The following is a 20573-nucleotide window of genomic DNA, read 5'->3' as shown; positions in this document are numbered from 1 at the left end:
TTCAATCTTGTCCTCTATTTCAGGTTCTGATGTGATTACTAGATCCAGTCTCGATGGTTCTTCCTCATTTCTATACCTAGTATTCTCTTGAATCCATTGCGTCATTGTGTGTTCTATAATAATATCAAGCAGTACATTTCCCCATAGATCCTCTCCACCCTCTACTATCATCTCTTCCCAGCAGATTTCTTTACAATTAAAGTCACCCTTTATAACTATTCTTCCTCCATCTTCCATTATCTTACTTAGTGTTATCCTTGTGTCTTCTAACATACTTTTGTGTTCTCTCTCTTCCCACGAGGCCATTTTAGGAGGCACATAATTTACTACAAACTTTCTGCTCTTCCCGTCCCTGTCCTTCACTTCCATCATAATCATCTCTACTCTATTCTTTCCATATGTGACATTCCTCACGTCTATATCCTTCTTAGTCAGAAACATAATTCCACCCCCTTGTTTACTCTCTGTTTCTAATCCAATAACACAATGTAACACATGTTTTTTTTATTTGTATTTTTTCATGTTTATATATGTATTTCGTGTCACTGAATCCAAATATCACATTAGTTTTGACGTAACATCGATATTTCTTTATTTATTCTTGATTTTATATTTTATTGTTATATACGCAACCTTTCTCTACAGTAGTTAATTGATTCAATCTACTTTAGCATTCTAAGGATAATTATACAACATCTAGTATTTTTTTCATGATATGAAGTGTATTTAAGAGCTACAATATTAGTAAGAACAAAATAAACAACACAACTTTGCACTGCAAGTGTTTTGATGACTCTTCTCATGATTAGAAGTGCTTTGACGATCGAGATTTTCTAGAATGCATGCTTTCGTCTTTTCTGACTAGTGACCATATGTAATCTCCCATCATAGCAGTATTCCATCGTCCTTGATATCTTCTTTCCATAGTTGCGATATCCTGATGAAATCTCTCGCCATGCTCCTCACTGACAGCCCCCAAGTTTTCGGGGAAGAAATCTAGGTGAGAATGCAAGAAATGTATCTTCAAAGACATACGACAACCAAGTTTCCTGAAGTTCTCAATAAGCTTTGCCACTATTTGTTTATAATTAGGGTCCTTGTGATTTCCTAGGAATCCACGAACTACATCACGAAATGAACACCAAGCTTCTTTTTCAACTTTCGTCATCGCTCTTTCCAGTTTCTCCGACTTCAACATTTTGTTTACCTGGGGTCCAACAAATATACCACCCTTGAGCTTAGCCTCAGATAGCTTGGGAAACATGAGACAAATTTCTTGGAAAGTTTCGCCTCCAAAATCCAAAGCCTTCACAAACTGTTTAATTAACCCTAGCTTGATATGAAGTGGGGGTAATAAAACTTTTTTCGAATCTACTACAGGCTGTCTGAGAACATTTAACATTCCTGGCTGCAGTTCAACTCTTGGGGGCCAATGAACTTTATTATAATGATCATCATCAGCCCTGCTGTCCCATAAACAAAGAAAACAGGAATACTTTGTGTATTCCCCTTGTAAGCCAAGCAAAAAGGCTAGCATCTTGAAATCACCACAAACATCCCATTTGAATTCAGCATAATTGATTTTTTCAAGAAGCTGTTTGACATTATGATAGTTTTCTTTCTTCTGTACTGAGTGTGCAAGAGGCAAAGATGGGTTTTTATTTCTATTGTGGAGCAATACTGCTTTGAGACTTCGTGTTGAGCTATCTATGAACAGTCGCCATTCTGCAGGATCATGTTCGAGTCCAAGGGCTGTAAACAAACCAGTAACATCCTTACAATAACACATATCATCACTAAAGTCATGGTAAATTTTAAATTCTTCATGTCGTTTCCGGTACACAGATGTCCTGCAGTCTTCTAGTAGATTCCATTCTTTCATCCTTGATGTAAGAAGCTCAGCTCCTGACTTAGTAAGACCTAAGTCTCTGATTAAGTCATCTAGCTCACTCTGACTTGGAAAGTGAGGCTCCGAAGTCGTTCTTGGTGCGAAATCTTCGTCTCCCATTTCATGGCTGCTGCTACCTGCTGACCCTTCAGATGAAATTTCCATTGCATCTTCCATCTGGAAAGAAAGAAATAACTAAATATAGCAACTTCAACAAAGACGAATAGCATTAGTATTCCATATATCTTTTGGAAAGTGAATGTATATTAAGTACTTAATATTGAAGTTAATTAAAAGTAAAGAGAGTATGATAAAAATAAACTTGCATTTTCTGGTTGTTGTTGTACTGGTAAGCTATCATCATGTGAGACAGGTACTCTAGATGATGGTATGTCTGGATACTGCAGAGCTTGTCTTCCTTTCACTTTCCTGTACTTCGTCACATCAATCATACAAAAGTAGCAGTCGTCGTGATGGTTCTTCGGCTCTCTCCATATTCTAGGAATGGCAAAAGGCATTGCCCTTCCTGTACCTCTCAGCCATCATTCTAGAGTAGATCGGCAGCTTCCACATATCACATGAGGTGCCCATGGCTTGTCCTGGTCACCCATGGGCATTCCGAAATAGAGTCTGTACGCTATCCACACTTTAGCACCTCTCACGATCTTATGTAGTACTTGTTTTTTCCCAATATAATAACCACACACATAGCAAAATGTATCAGGAGAATTTTCACATCCTCTAGTAGCCATCTTAACAGGTAAATAGTTCAGTCATTGATCTGAAAGAGAAAATTAGATAAACATTTAGTAGCAGACCACATAACAATTCCAAAATATACATGGTAACATTGAAATTATATGTATTTCTATAACGGTCGATGATACAGAAAAAATAATTGCATATTTGAAATCAGCAGGAAAAATGGATCAATAAACTCTAAAAAAAATACAATAAACAAAACTTTTGAAAAAAAAAAATGTTACGTTGTGTAATTATATGCACCATGTCCTACACTGTTGGGTGATAGTGAACCTTTCAATTTTGTCTCTACAATTCCCATTATTTCCGGTTCTTTTTCCTTCGGATAATCATTCAATTCGTTCAAGCCTGTTATTAACCCATCTATATTTGTGTAAGACACTTTTAATTTTCTGTTACTTCCATTGTGTTTTCCGTTTCCCTTCTGTTTTCCTTTGTTATGAACCATTTCTTCACTTTCATATTCACTACTCTCCAATAGAATTTCTCTTTATCTGTCTCTGTTCTTTTCTCGTTTTTTTTTTCTTTAGCTCCTAGTCTTTTTGTCTTCTCATCCTCACTTTCCTCTTTATTCACTTCTCTGTTTCTCCATATCTTTTTATATTGTTCACTGTCTGTTAGTTTCCCTGTTTTTGCTAAGATATTCTCTGATGTCGTTTGTGACCTGAATTTAACCTTAATTGCTCTGGTCTTATCTGTATTGTATTTCCCGAGCCTATACACTTCTTTTATTTGTTTCCGTATTTCTGGTTCATCTTTTTAAACTACTTCTAATATATAATTTACTTTTTCCTTTTCCTTCTTTATTCTTGTAGTCCTATTTAGATCATACTTCTCTTCCATCCCTAATATAATTATACATTTCTTTTTATCTGCTAAGTCTCTTACTATATTCTCCTTCTCCCTCATCACTTTAATAACTGTATTTTCAGTTTGTTCTTTCATCTGCTGTTTCATTATACCTCTAAATTCAATTTTATTGTTCTCTTGTACTTTCTTCCAACCACTTACCTATTTTGCTGTGGACTCTTTATTCTCTTTATTACTCCTCTTTAAATCCTCATTCTCTTCCTTTACTTCTCTTAACTGTCTTTTTAATTCTACTGTTTCTTAAGTTAGGTTTTGATTCTCCTTTAGTTCTTCCAGCTTATCAACTCTTTGAGTAACTAACTTTATTTGGTTAAACTTAGCTTCCCAATTTTCATTCATTTCTTTAAGTTTCTCCTCTAAATTTACTAGTCGGGGAGGTTGTCATTTCCTCCCTCATTAAATCCATGGAAATCGTTATCTTCACCTTCCATTGCACTGCTCTTATGTATATTTCTAATCTTTACATTTTTGCTAATCCCTTCGTCTTCATTATCATCCGGTCGTCGTTTGTTGACATGGCGTCTGGTTTCCTGAACCCAGTCTTCCCCTTCCTCATTTCCTTCCATTTTCCTCAGTAATCCCTCCCCTTCTCCTTTTTCAACACCTTCCCACTACACCACAAGCTTTCCCCTTCCCTATAAATACAACACATGTACTTCCTTGTTGTGATCCTCGAAATACTTGGATAACTCCGGAGTTCGAACTTCGCTGCCATTTTGACCGACGTGTGTGTGTGTGTGTGTGTGTGTGTGTACGTTCGTGTGCATGTGTGTGTGTGTGCGCGTTTGTGTGTGTGTGTGTTTTGTGTGTGTGTGTGTGTGTTTTGTGCGTGTGTGTGTGTTTGTGTGTGTGTGTGTGTTTGTGTGTGTGTGAAAATCTATTATATTGAATCTCTGTCAAAACAGAAATAAGCACTGAAGTGTTAAGAATTATTCATCAAAAGAAGACATTGAAGTTTCTGCAAATAATCATACATATACGTCATATATAAATTGTCTTTGTGTAACCAACAAGAACGAATAAGTAGGTCATGTTCATATGCAATTAATCATCAAAATGTAATGTTATCTAGAAAATTCAGGATTCATAATCATACAAGTGAATGTTTTTATTTCCAAAAAAGTTACTTGGATTACGTAGTAGGAAAGTAAATATTGATTATGAAATATATATAATGGATTTTTTTTTTTTTTTTTTTTTTTTTTTTTTTTACAAAATTATAAGATTGTACTTGGTCCTACATGACAACAGAGTTCTTACCACTTCGTAGTGTTGTCTTCTTGTGACTGCTTATTTATCTGAAATAATTTTTTTTTTTTGTTATAAATCAAAATTACTATTTTATTATCCATTCTGTTACCTTCCAATAAAATTTACTTACTATTGTCATCATACTATTGATAATCTACATAAGGCCTATGGGCTGCTGGCAGCTCACTGTAATTTCCGCTTCCAATGCTAATGAATGCGCCCTATGTCAACACGCAGGCTACGACAGTCATTGACAACTAGCGCCATCTATTGATCCGACAGAGATCTAAGGTGGCCCTCACTCACGCGCATTATTTGGAGTCCTTTTAGTCTTCTGTGTAGCCTATACCGAGGAAGGAAGACCGGGGCTTTAATGGCCAGTGGATTATCATGCCATTACTGTTTTATTGTCATCAGTTATAATTAATGGGGGAAAATTCATTCTACCTATATTCTAATACGTAGCAATATTTTTCTTAAGAATTGCCGTTCCATATTTTCAGTTAAAACAAAAGAGTAAAACTAAAATGTATATTGTAAAGGCGACTGGAAACTAAAACTAACCTGGTTTGGCAGCAAGGCAAGGCGAGGTCGTGTCGTGGGCTGTACTGAGCATAAGATATGGATCGACGCAACGCCCTTTCTGCCCATTCCTGGATCATCACCCTGCATGCGGCTTGCATATTAATAGTTTTGAGGCGGCTTTATATCATATTATTCTCTGCTGCACAAGATTGCAAAGGTATTTAGAAAATAACAACTCTTCTAGTGTCGGTGATATCGAGAAGTAGGGAAACGTATGTGATGATAAACGACGATGTCTTCTGAAAACGCGCCAGTCGCGCATTCCTTCGTTCAAGTTTCTGAGCTTCCCATGGGTGAAAATATATAGAATTTAATATATTGCAACTAACACCTGTTGTTGTTTCAAACACTCGTGATTGCAAGAAATGAGACGAGATCATATTGGTATGCTTGTTTTCAAAGTATACTGTATGTACCTAAAGATTCACATTTGCACTCCACTGAAAAGGTCAAGAGCTTGTCGGATAATTGTAGTCAGTAGGGAGTGGGGGGTGTCAGACGCCAAGGTAGCGCATAGCTACACTCTCCCTTCTCCAGTTCCTGCCTTCATCCATGACATTATCCCTCCATAGACTCCCGAAGTCATTCCCATCTTTTTTCGGACAAATACGATCTATCAACATGAGCATGCCTTTGGTCTGACCCATTCATGCTCACACAGCTCTTGTAGATTATTCTGTGAGCAGGATCGTCACCACAGGCTAGGCATGTAACTACCGTGTCCCCATTGAGGCATTATCACACTTGGCTATTTTTACTTCAGCCTCCAATTAATCGGTGGTAACGCCCACCTCCAGAAAATTTTCCGCCGTAAAATCACAATTTTGTTTCCTCAACAGTATACATAGAATGTCATTTGATATGTTGGAGGAAAGTTATTTTCATTAAGCATATCAGGTTTCTTCCCGGGAGCTACGGGCTGTAAATCTACTGCAACAGTCGGAGGAAAAATAGCCCAGTGTGATAACGCCTTAAGTTTTCGATATTGAGATTCCGCATTGGTGTAGCAGAGACTGCGCCGAGGACACTAGGCACGGCTTCAAAGCAAAAGTCCAACTCGACCATCCAAAACATAAGACTGATCACAAGGGCCTTGGAGACGCGGACCATGGACCTCTTGCGCAGATACTTGGACTGTGAGAATGAGGACTCAGCATGGACCTCAACCGAGAAGATACACCTGAAGTGATGGGCGTGGTCAACACCTGCTTGGTGAGAACAGTAATGCTATGTATTATGCCGTGAAGACCACTTTCTTCTTTTGTATCGGTAATGTAAGTCTGTTCTAGCAGTATGTTTAGAGATACCCCGTTGTGGCATCCATCTGATCTTCGCCCAACGAAACCACCATTCAGCACGGATTGATAAACCTCTGTGGCCGTGTCAAGCATCCATCTGATCTTCGCCCAACGAAAGCACCATTCAGCACGGATTGATATACTTCTGTGGCCGTGTCAAGCAGAAGATCTCACGTCTCACACAAGCTGAGAGGCAGAGACTGTTGCCCGTACTCGTAGTGCCTTATCGCTATCAGAAATGAAACCATCTTTGCTGATTTGCACAGATGCCCAAGCCAGTTCCCTTCTCTCTGGTGGAAGATGAGTCAGTGAAGTATATCAGACATTTCTAAAAAGCTCGGTCAAAGCACTGCTGTTGGACTATCTGTTAGCGATTTCTAGAATTCTTGCATTTGCTTCTGGAGGAGTGCACGTTGGGCATGACTAAATGGAGTCCAGTTGATCAGTGGCATCCTTGATCGTATTAATCAGAATCTTAAGGGTACCTTCGCTCATTGTATCTTTATCTGTAACCCAGGTAATAGTCATCTCTTTCCCCAAAGATATTTCTTACCGTTTCTGCACTATACATCCCAGCCAGTACCAGAAACTCCTCAATGCTAGTCACGCATGAACTTACAAATGATTTTTAAGAAAGTTGTGTTTTATGAAATATTCTAAAATGCAAAACGATATTGTCGAATTTGTCTCTGTACTCTAATCGTCACTACAAGTTCATGCAAGGCTTGGCCAATGATGACAATGCATGTGCCCCCAAGGCTCGCATTTTTGTGTTGGGGCTTGCTATTTCTTTCAGCAGTTCTAAGAGGTTGTCCTCCCTCCCCCTAGATCATGATCCTAGGCATATATGGTTTCTATAGGCCTACCTTGTACAGATTACCATGTCTGTGTTCACAATTGGCTCCCAGGGTAAATATAAGGAAAGTAAAACTTTTAACATCTGTTTTGGGAATGAAGCTGGATCTCATTCTTTGGTATGGCCTGATTCACCTTTTTCTCTTGCAGAAGCCCTGACATGTAACGTATGTGACCGCTCCTTCCCGACGACTCGGGACCTCGCCACGCACCAGACCCGCAAGAGACACTACGGGTGAGTCTGACCATAAGAATCACGTTGTCAGGTCCACTAGATGTGAAAGACTGGTAAAGAACTTTTGCGGCGGAAGAAAACTGTTCATAAACACCCGCTCACACCAACGCAGTTCTAGCTCGGTGCTAGTACGGGTTGGAAGTTTTAAAAATGGCTGCGTTCGATTTGTTTCTACCCTCCAGACCGGTGAGCCCCGCTCACACCAACGCGTTTCGCCTATACGTTTTTACTTCAATGTTACTTCGGTGTAAACGCACCATGTCGTACTAGAAATGCATAGGTCGAACTGATACTTAGATAACATCGAGACAATACTGCGTGGTGCACCAACCTCCAAGGCTCCCCAAAAAACCTCAAACCTGCTTTAAAAAATTAATTTTCCCCCGCCGCGTAACTATTTCGATGTTCCAGTACGAACTGACATAGAAGTGGTATCGAGATTAAAACGTATTGCCCGAAGTAAGATAGAACTGAGAACGCGTGCATCGAAGTAATGACGAAGTCACTGTAGTAGCACCGAGTTGTTACCGTAGTAGCACCGAGTTGACCTTGCAATAGTAGAGCATCAAAGCCATCCAAACCGTATCGAAACCAAAGTGACACCAAACTGGCATAGAAGTGAGAGCATAATGGAAATACATACACCGTACTGACACCAAAGTAACACCGATCTGGAGGGTAGAAACGCATCAAACGCAGCCATTTTCAAAATTTACAACCCATACTAGCACCGAGCTAGAACTACAGGATTTAACATTTTGGGGAGCTTTGGCAATCGATGCATTTGACCTTGAATTTCTCTGATACCGTGCAGTGTTATCTCTATGTTAACTCGGTATTAGTTCGATCCATGCATTCTAGTACAATGTGGGTGCGTTTACATCAAAGTAACATCGAAGTAAAAATGTATAGGCGAAACGCGTTGGTGTGAGCTTTGCTAAAGAGGGGTCATACAGCTTTTCTTTTTATTTCAAAAGGATGTATTAAAGATTTACCATAATATTACTCACGTTATTGGAATGTGTGTGCATATATGTGTGTGTGCGTGTGTAAATATGTGTGTGTGTGTGTATATACGGAGAGAGTGAGAGGGAGAGAGAAAGAGAAGTTGAGTTTTCTTGTATGAATCACTGCAGACGAGGCCCGATTTTTGTTTTGCAAATAGAATTTCATATAAATGTGTTATTCACTCAACCACTTGTAATTTAATCAAAGATAAATTTTTGCAGACGGACTTACATAATAGTTGAACAAAACATTTTTGGATTTAAGCTAATCAGAAAATAATAAGAATTACATATCTGCAATAAAATGGATGGAAAGAGAGATTAGATAAACAACATGAGAGAAAGAGAGATAGATAGAAAGATCTTTGACCAGACAAGAGACAAAGCGCTGCCCCTTGGGGCTGGACTTCTAAGTAAAGGTCAAGGTAGGAAGAAGAAAAAAGAAAAAGGAGACGAAAAAAATTAAAAAGTGGAAGAAACTAAAGAAAAAAGAAGCAATAACTATTTCGTTCCTCATAGTATCAGAAAATTCAGGCATATAGTGAAAATGTCGACAAAGTGGGAAAAAACAAAAGAGATGCCAAGCTCTTTCGTTCATATCCGTAATATTCCCTCAGTAAGAATGCGTCTAAAGCCTACATTACAATTAACCCCTTCTATTCCGGTTGGTTCTTTTATTCATCCCCGTGGCATCCTCCTACAAACATTTACAAATTGAAGAACATCTCTTCATTCTAGATCCTGACAAACCTAAATTCGACACCATCGACACGGCTACACGGCTGAGTCAGAACGGACCCCCACCCCAACCAAGTCCATCACCGCGTCCATCTCAGTAGCTCGGGTATTAAGTTCACCCGGTCTCCTGCTGATGAAGGACCTTACATATCTTATTCTTGGTAACACCAAACAATTTTATGAAGCCTTAAAAGCGGCTCCGTTCCAAGAGCACTAAATAGATCTAATCACGAATGGATTAGTAGCTGGGTCTTGACAAAGGACAAAAAATCACACAGAGTGTCAAAGGGAGAATCCAGTGGGTTAATCCCTTCGCTACAATGATACGCTCTTTGGTATTTGTTCTAATACTGCACGATGTTGTGTAGCGACGCGGTGGACTAAGTGGGCCAAAGTGGACTGGGTCTATTGTAGAGTGATTGATTGAATGGGACCCCGCCCTGGCCGCCCGCTCCACGTTTCAGCCAAGCGTAAAACTGCCCCCTGGTGTTAGCTAGCCTAAAAACAAGGTCAGTATGGAGGGAATGGAAGAACATCGTTTGTAGAAGTAGGAACAGCCGAAAGACAAAATTTTCATCAACTTTTTGTTTACCTTACTCAGCTTCTGTTGTGTCCGCTGCCAGGTAATTTTAATTAGCTAAAGATAAATTCACGCCGGTACCCTTATCCCCGCCCAGGGCCTAATACGGGTAAAGAGGAACCACACACTTTATACTCGCCCCCTCCTCCCCCCTCCCCCGGCCAAGGGTAGCATCCTGCATCAGCCTTCCCTTTCCTTTCCTTGCCGTCAACTCCATAATTCCTGGTTTGCACACCCAGGGAACTCATCGTCACCGAAACTAATTTCTGCAGTCACACTAACTCCCGTCAACTTTCTTAACCTACTGTTAACTTGCAGATCCTGCTTTGATCCCTTTATCACGGCTACGTACTTTGTGCGTTTGCTGATAGCTGACAGCTGAGGAAGGCTGGGGGGTGGCTGACTCCGCCCCGGAGAGGGTCTCGATCGATTGAGACCTCTTCCATCGCCCCCCCCCCCTTTTCTGGCCTCATTACTGCCACGTAATTCATCCGTCTGATGACCTGAAGTCGAGAAAAAGGACTCGGAGTCATTCAGTTTGATGGAGCTAATTATCAAAAGAGAAATAGAGCGAAGCCATTACGCTCTCTTCTCGTGCTAATTGCGATCTCAGCAACGCAGCAGTCCCTGGCAGGGAAATTTAGTTATCTCTTGGATAATGCAGCAGTTATTCATGGGTGCAAGCAGAGTATAGTGTTATTGGGATAATGACTAAAAGGAAGAATCTTTCTATGCAGGAACATTGTGGAAGTAAAAAATCGAATTCTTTTCCGGCGTGTTCCGTCATTTTTTTCCAGCGGTTATGTTGACGTTGTGGTTATTCATCATATTCCACGCATCATCATGATATCTAGCAGTATGTCATAATAGGATGGTAGTGTAGTGGGTCCCTCTCCAACTTTTGGCGAATGCCAAGTTGGAGAGGGCACCATTTGGGAAAAACAAAAATTCTTGCATTGTTAGAAATAAGATACAACCATTGGTAAATGGGAAATAATAGTATGTAGGGCAAGGATGAAGGAGAATGTAATAGGGAGAGGCAGGCGGGGTAAGTAATGGGGCATTGGGTAGTTCCCTGCATTTGGATAAGTTTAGGAGATGGAGGGAAGGGGGAGGGGGAAAGGAGTGGGGGTAGAAAAAAAAAAGATAAGAAAAGGCTAGAGGGGAAGGAGGAAAATAGAAGGGAGGAAGCGGTGAAGGGACCAGAAAGAAAAGCAAGGGGAGAGAAAAGAAGGGATGAGAAGAAAGGGCAAAGGGAGGTGAAAGGAAAGGAAGGAAAAGGGGAGAGGAGGGAAGGAGTGGAGAAATAGGGAGGGAGGTAAAAAAACGCTGAGGGTAAACAAATTAAATGAAATGGATAAAGAAAAAGAGTACCAGGAGAAGCTGAGAGAAATATGGAATATTGTCAGAGATAGTGGGAAACTGGAATAGAAGAATGATAAATATGCTTCAAGGAGGAAGTGTACAAAGATGATACGAAGAGGACTGTAGGGTTTCCACTCTTACTGACGTCGTTTGCTTTTTCATGTCTTGTTCTTCCTGACGTCTTGCCTCATCTACCTGACGTCATATTTGCTTCCCTTGACGCAGGGCCTCGTCACGTTGCATTACATAGAGGAAGGGGGTGGCTGGTGAGCATTTCCGGTGTAATATGCCTTTCTGGAGGATGGTGGCAGGATATAAGGCCTGACTCTTCTACTATTAAAGCCTCTGTGAATTCCCATTGGGCCTGGACGTTCCCTTTGCCATCCATGTTATATGCATAGGGCTTTCAATAAGGGACCCCGCCGTAAATACCCGTTGAAACCTCGCGGTCCATGACAGTCAAAACGCCACATTATCACCCACCCACTAATATGTGCCATGTGAATAATGTAAAGACTGGTACTTTGCACCTTGGATTTATTAAGGAAGATGGAGGTACAGTGATAAGTGACTAACCAATGCTGCAGAGCGTCTGTGAGCATTGCTTACGCTCATGTCTATAGACTACGCTATCAGGTGCATAATAACATAGGTGCCCCCGAAAATTATGACATCCCATTCTTGTTGCAGTTAGCCCTAATGCAGAAAGTCTATTGCTACTTTCATTTTCCGGGTAAATATGAAAAAAATTCTAAGGACACTACAATATGGCTGAAAAATAACAACAATATAATTTCAAGACAAATGAAATGTAATTGTAAAATGATTGCAATATACAAGAGAACCTGGCCCCCTTTCCATTTGACCTTCTCACTTTCGTGTCTCTACGGAAATTAACCGCCAAATTTGAAAAAAAAAAAAATCGAGCCAAACAAATTCTATGGCCACCTTAGATTTCTTTTTTGATGAAAACATATTTGGCGTTGATCAGACTTTCATGGTTATGCCGAGTTTACATAAATTGAATATAAACTTCCTTCTTTTACTAAATTGAACATAAGTTTAAGATTAATCTTATATTAAGGTTCAATTTCTTATTATCCGTCTTTGGTAATGCTTATCTTTTGCATTTAATCAGTTATACTCATTTTCGTATCCTCAGCACACTAGTCTTGAATTCCGCCACTTTACATGCACTATATGTATTGCCACACATTACCTCAAACTTGTTTAGCAGCAGGTACTTTTTGTTTACATCCTGTATGTACTGCCTTCGTATCAAACCAGTATTCAGTGTTCTCCCCGGACAGCATTGGCTGCTGCATAGATTTCATGCAGCAGCCAGTATTTTAGAAACTTTAATGACACTAAAAAAAAAAAAAAAATGGTGATCACTTTTATCATCTATCACTTTTCCAGTATTACCCCACCAATTCTTTATTTTATCACCCTCATGACTCAACCTCTTCGGCACCATATCGTCCCCAATGATGGAAACTTTAATTATGATTGACTGAATTCTAAAGCATTCATTCTTTTCTAAGCCGCCACTTTCGTGCGCTTACTTTCGTTTCGTACGTCTCTTAAATTTTCACCACTATCTTTAGTCACTTTTTTTTTTGTATTAATTTACAGATTTTTAGTCCATAGGCTCTGTGCCTACAATTATTCCTCTTTTCAACTTCTATATAATGTGCTTCAGACAAGGGTGAATGAATTTTTTGTAGATTTTCTTTCTTGAATACCGGTTACACTGTGTGCTTCTCCAGTTACAATCTATGAACCCCGTGAGAACACATATTGTTAGGTTGTATGTAAGTTCTGCAGTGACGTCATGATCTTTAACTTTATATTTAAGATCCTTCCCTATGGGAGTGATCTTACAATCGTGAACCAATTGGATTTTATCCTCTTCCACCCTTTCTCCAATCACATTCGTTGTTACAAGACTATGTGCAATATTGTTTACTTAAGCAATCTCGAATCGCTGCATAACTTATGTTACATCAGCAAAATATATACACGTCATATAGGCTCCCGACCATTTTTATGAATCTAGGTGGAGAGCGAGCTTGTGCAAACCTTCGCCTAAGAACTGTGCTGTTTATAAACAGCCGATCCATAAAAATGAAACCATCACCATCTACCTCACTTTCTGCCCACGTCTCTCAACCAGTGTCTTACACTTTACTCAGAAACAAAATTCATACATATATATATATATATATATATATATATATATATATATATATATACATATATATACATATATATATATATATACATATATATATATATATATATATATATGTATATATATATAATATCCTAATACTTTACTTTGTTACCTTTATGACTCGATCTCTTTTGCGTCATATTGTCCCCAATGATAGAAGCGTTAGTTATCATTGATAGAATTAAAAAAAAAAAAAGTAATTCTTTACTCAGAAATAAAATTCTTATATATATCCTGATCTTGTACTTTATCATCTTCATGACGCGATCTCTTCGGTGCTATTTTGTCCTGAACGAATTAATTCTTTACTCAGAAACAAATTTATTATATGTATCTGTATCCCGGCAGATGCTCTACCTGCGAGAACGTATTTCCAACGTTGATGTCCCTAGAATTCCACAAGGAGGAGACCAAGCATTGGTCAGACGAGAACTACTTTCTGGACTCTGGGAACGACGACGACGACGACGACGAACATTTTTACGAAGAGGATGATGACGCAGAGCGGGAGAAACTTCTGTAGTAATGTCTTTTTGTTATTCTGTTTCACACTTCACGGTCAATCATCATCCTCCCCCTCCTCCTCTCCATCCCCTATGTGTACCTCAGTATATTATAATCTTCCTACCCAAGGTTGGAGATGTAAGGTTTGCAGGTTGTAATATTAATTCCAATGATAACTCCAACCTATCGATGATATCATATATTACCAAGACGTGAATGATTTTTCACCTGCCGGAACCAAAGAGCACAAATTTTATATTGTCACGTGAAAAGAAAGTCACGATGCCAAACAACGACAGGATCATCTTTGTTCAACACCTCACGTTGTTGTCCATAGTGTAGGTAGTTGATAGGGGCTACGGTTAAAATATTCTAGTGTTTTAAAACAGATAATGTAACGTTTTTATCGCGAGAACATTTTTCTTATACTAAAACGGATTTCCAGAAGTGGAGCAAGTCTAGTTAAGAGAGAGAGAAGGCTAAGACCTGGCTTCGTGATACATGCACAGAATAGACCAATACAGGACTCAGAAACGGCGGACTGGAGCTCTCATATGGATGGATAAGGAGAGGCACGTCAGGGAAATCGCTGAGCATGTCGAGGGACATTGTAATGCAAATGATCTCAAGCCTGCTTAGCGAGACCTGAAGAAACTTCGTTCCAAATATGTGACCCAGAGGAGCACAGTCCGAGCAGCTGATGGCGAGCTAGTGTCTATGCATGGAGCCATGTATCCCCTTTGCCGAGTACTTTGAGCAGTTGCTCATGGGTGACCCTCCAACAAACAACTTCCCCTCGATGAGGCTCGGGTGGCGGTTGCCGACCCATTCATAGATGAATCTCCGCCCTCTCTGATAGAGAGCAAAGAGTCTTTGAGTAAGCTGAAGGGTGGGAAAGCAACTAGCATCTGCAACATTATTACGGAATTGATGAAAACTGCAGGTGAGGCCATGATCTGCGGGTTGTATGTGGTAATGTGCGTTGTCTGGCAATCCAGTACCATTCCCTATGACTGGAAAATTGGATCTGGTCGTCCCTATATGGATTAAAGAAGGGGAACGGCAGGACAGCAACAGCTACCACGGTATTACACTGCCCCATGTGCCAGGTAAGGTGCTTGCCCATCTGTTGCTGACACAAGTTCGTTCACATCCTTTGAAGTTTCAGAGGCCTGAGCAATCTGGGTTCACACCAGGTAAATCAACAAATGATTAGATACTAACACTTTGTATTCTTGTGGAGCGTCGACATGAGTTTCAACATGGATTGGATATTTCTCTGTATAATGAAATGAGGTGATACGAAGACTATTCGCCACCTTTATGGCCCAACAGATACACCAAGCCTGTACAACTATCAACCTGTTTTACAAGAACGTTATCATCCTCCTACAGAGAAGATGAAAAAAGAGAAATATAATACAAAGAAATGTCCAACCCATCGATCACGACACACGTGTCAAATCAAGACGAATCTCAAGCTTAGTTATAGATAGCTGTCTTCCACCGACAAGAATCTTCAAGAAGTAAACCTAGTATACCAATATACTTCATTACGACCGCCATGTAAAAGAAAATAAGAACATACCTGCAGGATGGAGCAATATGTTGTCATGCCAGCAGAACAGACGGGCAAGCCATTAGTAGAAATATGATTGAGGAGAGTACCATTATCTTGCAGCTAAAGGAACATGATATCAAGAAAATGAGTCAGGAGAAGCGCCGCCATGCCAGGACGAAGAGTTTATCCTCGCATGAGGCTTCTTCTGATTTACCTGTCGGCAATTGCCACTCTCTTTCATATCAAGAATGGCCAAAAGAATATATGTACATAACGAAAAGCATACCATAAGCATTCAACAAATGTCTCAATCAACTCTCCCCTCTCCAATAAGATCCTAAACAGCAGCCCGCACAGCCCGACGAGACATAATGTGGCATTAGAACAAAATGTTTAAATTGACCCCAAAAAGATCCAGTGGTGTTTAAAATATTAATCAAAACATCATAATCGAGATACAATCACAGATGTCTGTTTCAAATAGACATCTATGATTGGAACAGATTCGTATAGGATTAGCCAGAACAATACATAAATGTTTAGAAAAATACATTGATAACATGTTCCAAGAAACTAGACAACAAATTAATGTATACATTTCATGATTAGTGTATAATACTTATATTCCATATGTATTGGACAATTGTGTCTTTCTTTTTTTACTCAAATGTATCATATGAACGTATGTTTTTTCATGTTAAGATTGAAACGTTAAAGCAATTATCCTTCATGTGCAAACCTTAATTCTGAAATAATTTTTGATTAGTAATATAGCACTTTTGATTATTCATCAATGTAAAACTATGTTTTAATATGACAAATCAGCTTTTATAAAGTGTTGCATTTCACCATCGTGAAACTATTTCGAATTGAAAAAAATAATTAGATTGTTTTTATCCAGTATTGAAGAACAGCGCAAGGACTTGGATTCAGTAAATATAAGCTATTCAAGCCTAAATTCCAATTCTAAACTACTTTTCCTTTGCGACGTAAGAGGAGGTGAATTCAAATAGCGTAAATGGTGTCTTCCATTATTTCATTGTGTTATATTTCTTTTAAGAAGTTAATAATAATCATGAACCTGACGGTATTTATTGTGATCGTAAAAAAATACTTTGACATTCAACAATGCATCTATAGTCTGATTATGTGCCACAGGATAACTATGTCAGAAGGTCAAAACTGTCTTTGCAACAAGATGAACGCTGACTGTCTTGAGAAGACTTGCGTTTCTTCATTTTAGTTAATTCTAAGCCTCGAAACAATAAGTCATTTCTTTGCTAATTGCTGCCCATTTCTTTTTGTACATCTTTGCGTTTCTGCACACAAATACTTTGTGAACCACATTCTCATTTGACTCCTACCTGCCACATTTTTTTCTTTTATAAATGAACGAAAATTCGATAGTGCGGGAAGATGTCCGAGATAAGTATTCATTTACTTCCTAGACTAGGGAACATATTTCTCCTTAAACTTTCTCGCAGACCGACAGTCAGAGAGAAGATCTATGTTTGCAGAGTTGTAACAATGTTCTGGAGACCGTGGCAAGAAAGCATAAAAAGAAATACGTCACAGCAAGAAACGATAGAACCTAGGGCTAAGTAAACAATAAATATGAAATTAGTTCTCCCTAAGTAAGCCAATATGTGGACTTTGAGAAAATCTTTTATATTAACCCGTACAAGAGACCACTAACTAACCTCGCCTTGCTCTGAATAAGAGATAATTTGATAAGGTGGATTAGGAACAATCGTAAATGTTGATTCGTTCTATGTTCTGAATGGTACAACTTTTGTTTGTCTGGAAAGATGTTACAAGTGAAGTACCTCAGGGTTCTGTCCAAGCATTCCTTTCTTTCATATGTTGATGGTATAGGCTGTCTGGGATAGTGAATGACCACTCTGATCAACTGGATATCTATAGAGCAATTGAAAATATTCATGGACAAATTAGAGTATTGTTCTCAAAAGTGGCTAATAAGGTATAACCTAAACACGTGTAAAGTTATGCATAAAGATAAAACTGATACTAAATATGGCTACAAGTTATTTGGAAAAAATCTAAGTGGAGAATGAAAATTATTTTGATGTTATCAGTGATGACCATAGAATATCTGAACGTTGTATATTTGCACATGCAAAAAATATAAGATACTGTGATTGGTAGACCAATCAAGCTATCAGCAGCAAATTATATAGATCACTGGTCCGTTAACACTTGAAATATGCTATTTTTATGGTCCCTAGTTTTCACTTAAGTCATTGATAAATTAGAAAGAGTACAGCAGCGAACTAAGAGATAAATACTGAGTATAAAAAGCAAAACATACAAAAAATCTGTGGGTTACTTCATACAAACTTTCAAGGTTTCAAAAGGTATTGAAAACAGATTTGAAATAGACGACGAGCAAGGATCTCAAGCTATCACAGGGCGTGGACTTTATTTCAAAGTAAGAAGAAACAGTCTTACCAACCATACACTCAGTCAGTCAATCAGTTAGTGGAACAAATCTTTCGCAGAGGCAATCGCATGTGGTATATTTTGATGTTTTAAGATTCATTCAAATAAAGACCATTCTAAGCAAAATGCTATTATACTTGTCCATGTATATTTCATCTATTTGACTGTTCAACTATAAATATATTTGTTTATTGATTTATCTATCTATTCATTATTTGTCTGTCTCCATGTACATATAGTGGAGTGGCATATCTACAATTTTGTAGCAAGTGTAAATTTCATGATGAAAGCACCAAATTTGACAGTGATAGACAAACGGTACATAAATATTATCAGATATGGAACCACTCGATACTGGAGCCAGGATCAATGGGGATTTTCAGGTCTTACCAAATTCTGTCTTAGTCCTGTGAGACTCTGATACTGGGAGGCATAGGGAAATAATACACTAATAGGAACATGTCATACTTAATGTCTTATTACGCTATTGTGCAATATAATCAATGTGCTAATTAGATTGTGTTTATTTTCTCAGGTATATTGAAGGTAAGAATAGCTGTGTACTTCAATCCAGTCAACTTATCAGCAACAGCTATGTTCAAGGAGTTCTAGCTCGTTGATCTTAGCAGTTTAGCCAACTCAAGGCTCCGAGCATCAGTTAACTGGGAACTCTGCGTGATGTCATGATAGAAAATCAGAGCCATTAAATTGCCCGGTTGCATTGAAAAGGCAGGATGCACATCACTGACAAGTTGTTGTCTCTCAATGATCTAGAAGAACTTGTAGGTGTAAACATTAAAAATCTTGAGGTCGAAGACACTGAATGTACACTGTCCACGCTTCAAACAAAATGGCATGAATAATGTCAAGCAAGATACAATAATTTTAATCTACAATGCACACAGAGGAGATAAGATTCTTCATGGCAGAAGGCTGATTCAAGCACTTCAGCAAGTTCAGCAAAGCGTACCAGATGTGTAGACAGTAAGAGCAATGTATTGTGCCTTTTTTCCCGCAGAATCTTAGATATCAATATCACCAAGTACAGACTCTTGGAAAGACATATGCGCCAAGCTTCAGAACTAGTGGAGGACACAGCGTTCCTGGCCCAACTAAGTGAAGGAGACATGGTGAAGACAAATGTTTGACATCCCTATGCAATATACTAGGGGTGATCAGAAAGTAATGACAGTCGGACTCGTAGCTGAGAGACTATAAGTGTTGGGGGGGCGGGGAGCAAGGGGCAGCAAGTGTTGCCTGTTGTTACATGTTTGAGCTTGTCGCTGTTTGTCTAGCTTACATTTTATCGTTGCGCTGTGCGATTGCGTCATTGTTGGTTTGCCTCTCTAACCGGAAACATGGATTTTTCGAAAGAAGGCTGCAGATTCTACACCTTCACAAGGTGGAAACTCGGGAAAAAAGCAACGGAGATCAGAGAGGAATTGTTGCAAATTTTTCCCGAGTCTACTCCATCACTGGAAACTGTTTCCCGTTGGATTCGAGCTTTCGCAGCCTGAAAATTGCAGCTAGAAGATGATCATCGTCCTGGCCGCCCTCGGACATCCGTGACCGAAGCAACGACGGTCCGTGCGCGGGCCATCATTGACGAAGATCCAACTGTTATTCTTTGATACTTATCCTTGGAGCTCGGTGTCAGTTATGGGAGCGCACATGACATCGTGCATGAACACTTAGGGCTGAGGAAGAAGTGTGCTCGATGGATACCTCATTTGCTTACGGAAGAGCAGAAGAGCGAACGGGTGCGGATTTGTCGTCTATGGCTGGCTGAATTCGAGCCAAATGGTCCGAAACGGTTCTCAGATGTAGCTACCGGAGATGAGTGTTGGATTTCTTTCTTCACCACCAGAGACAAGCAGTCTAACATGGTGTGGTTGAGTGATGAAGAACCTCGACCTCAGATTCTGAAGGAAGGATTTCGCAGCAGGAAGCGCCTTTTCACCATCTTCTTCAATTCACAAGGACCAATGTGTGTGGATGTAATGCCTCAACAGTGTACTATCACAGCCCAGTACTACACTGATCACGTCCTTCCTCGAGTCCTGGAATATCAGGCCAAGACTGCACCAACCCGTCGCCGATCGCGCCTTTTGCTGCACCATGACAATGCTGCCCCCCACAAAGCTCGCCTCACTGTGCAGTTCCTGGAGCAGCAGGGGATCACACTTCTCCCCCACCCACCCTACTCGCCTGACCTTGCTCCCTGTGATTTTTGGTTGTTTCCAAAGATCAAGGGTGCGATCGCAGGGAAGCTGTTTCATCGCATCCAAGATCTGGCGCGAGCAGTCAATTCAGAGCTACGAGGTATATCGGCTTCTGAGTACCGTGAGTGCTTCATGAAGTGGCGAAAGAGGATGGAA

The 20573-nt window shown here is 39.6% G+C and overlaps 1 protein-coding gene across 4 annotated transcripts in view; it reads left to right on the top strand.

Annotated features, from left to right (window-relative positions):
* LOC143026659 (uncharacterized) overlaps positions 1-20260 on the top strand; it is a 144814-nt gene extending 124554 nt beyond the window's left edge. The window contains exons 4-6 of one of the 4 annotated variants that reach the window (XM_076187421.1): positions 7660-7744; positions 14019-14192; positions 18731-20255. In XM_076187421.1, the coding sequence (XP_076043536.1) occupies positions 7660-7744; positions 14019-14192; position 18731 (260 nt within the window). In that variant the 3' untranslated portion in view covers positions 18732-20255. Of the gene's footprint in view, positions 1-7659; positions 7745-14018 lie in introns of all 4 variants that reach the window. The other 3 variants (XM_076187422.1, XM_076187423.1, XM_076187420.1) reach the window with 3 other exon arrangements.
* The last annotated feature ends 313 nt before the right edge of the window (positions 20261-20573 follow it).

The sequence above is a fragment of the Oratosquilla oratoria genome, chromosome 6 (assembly GCF_046742065.1).
Source record: "Oratosquilla oratoria isolate Oo_2021 chromosome 6, ASM4674206v1, whole genome shotgun sequence".
Taxonomy (NCBI): domain Eukaryota; kingdom Metazoa; phylum Arthropoda; class Malacostraca; order Stomatopoda; family Squillidae; genus Oratosquilla; species Oratosquilla oratoria.
Note: the sequence above shows the minus strand (reverse complement) of the source record. Positions and strands in the feature narration are given on the sequence as shown.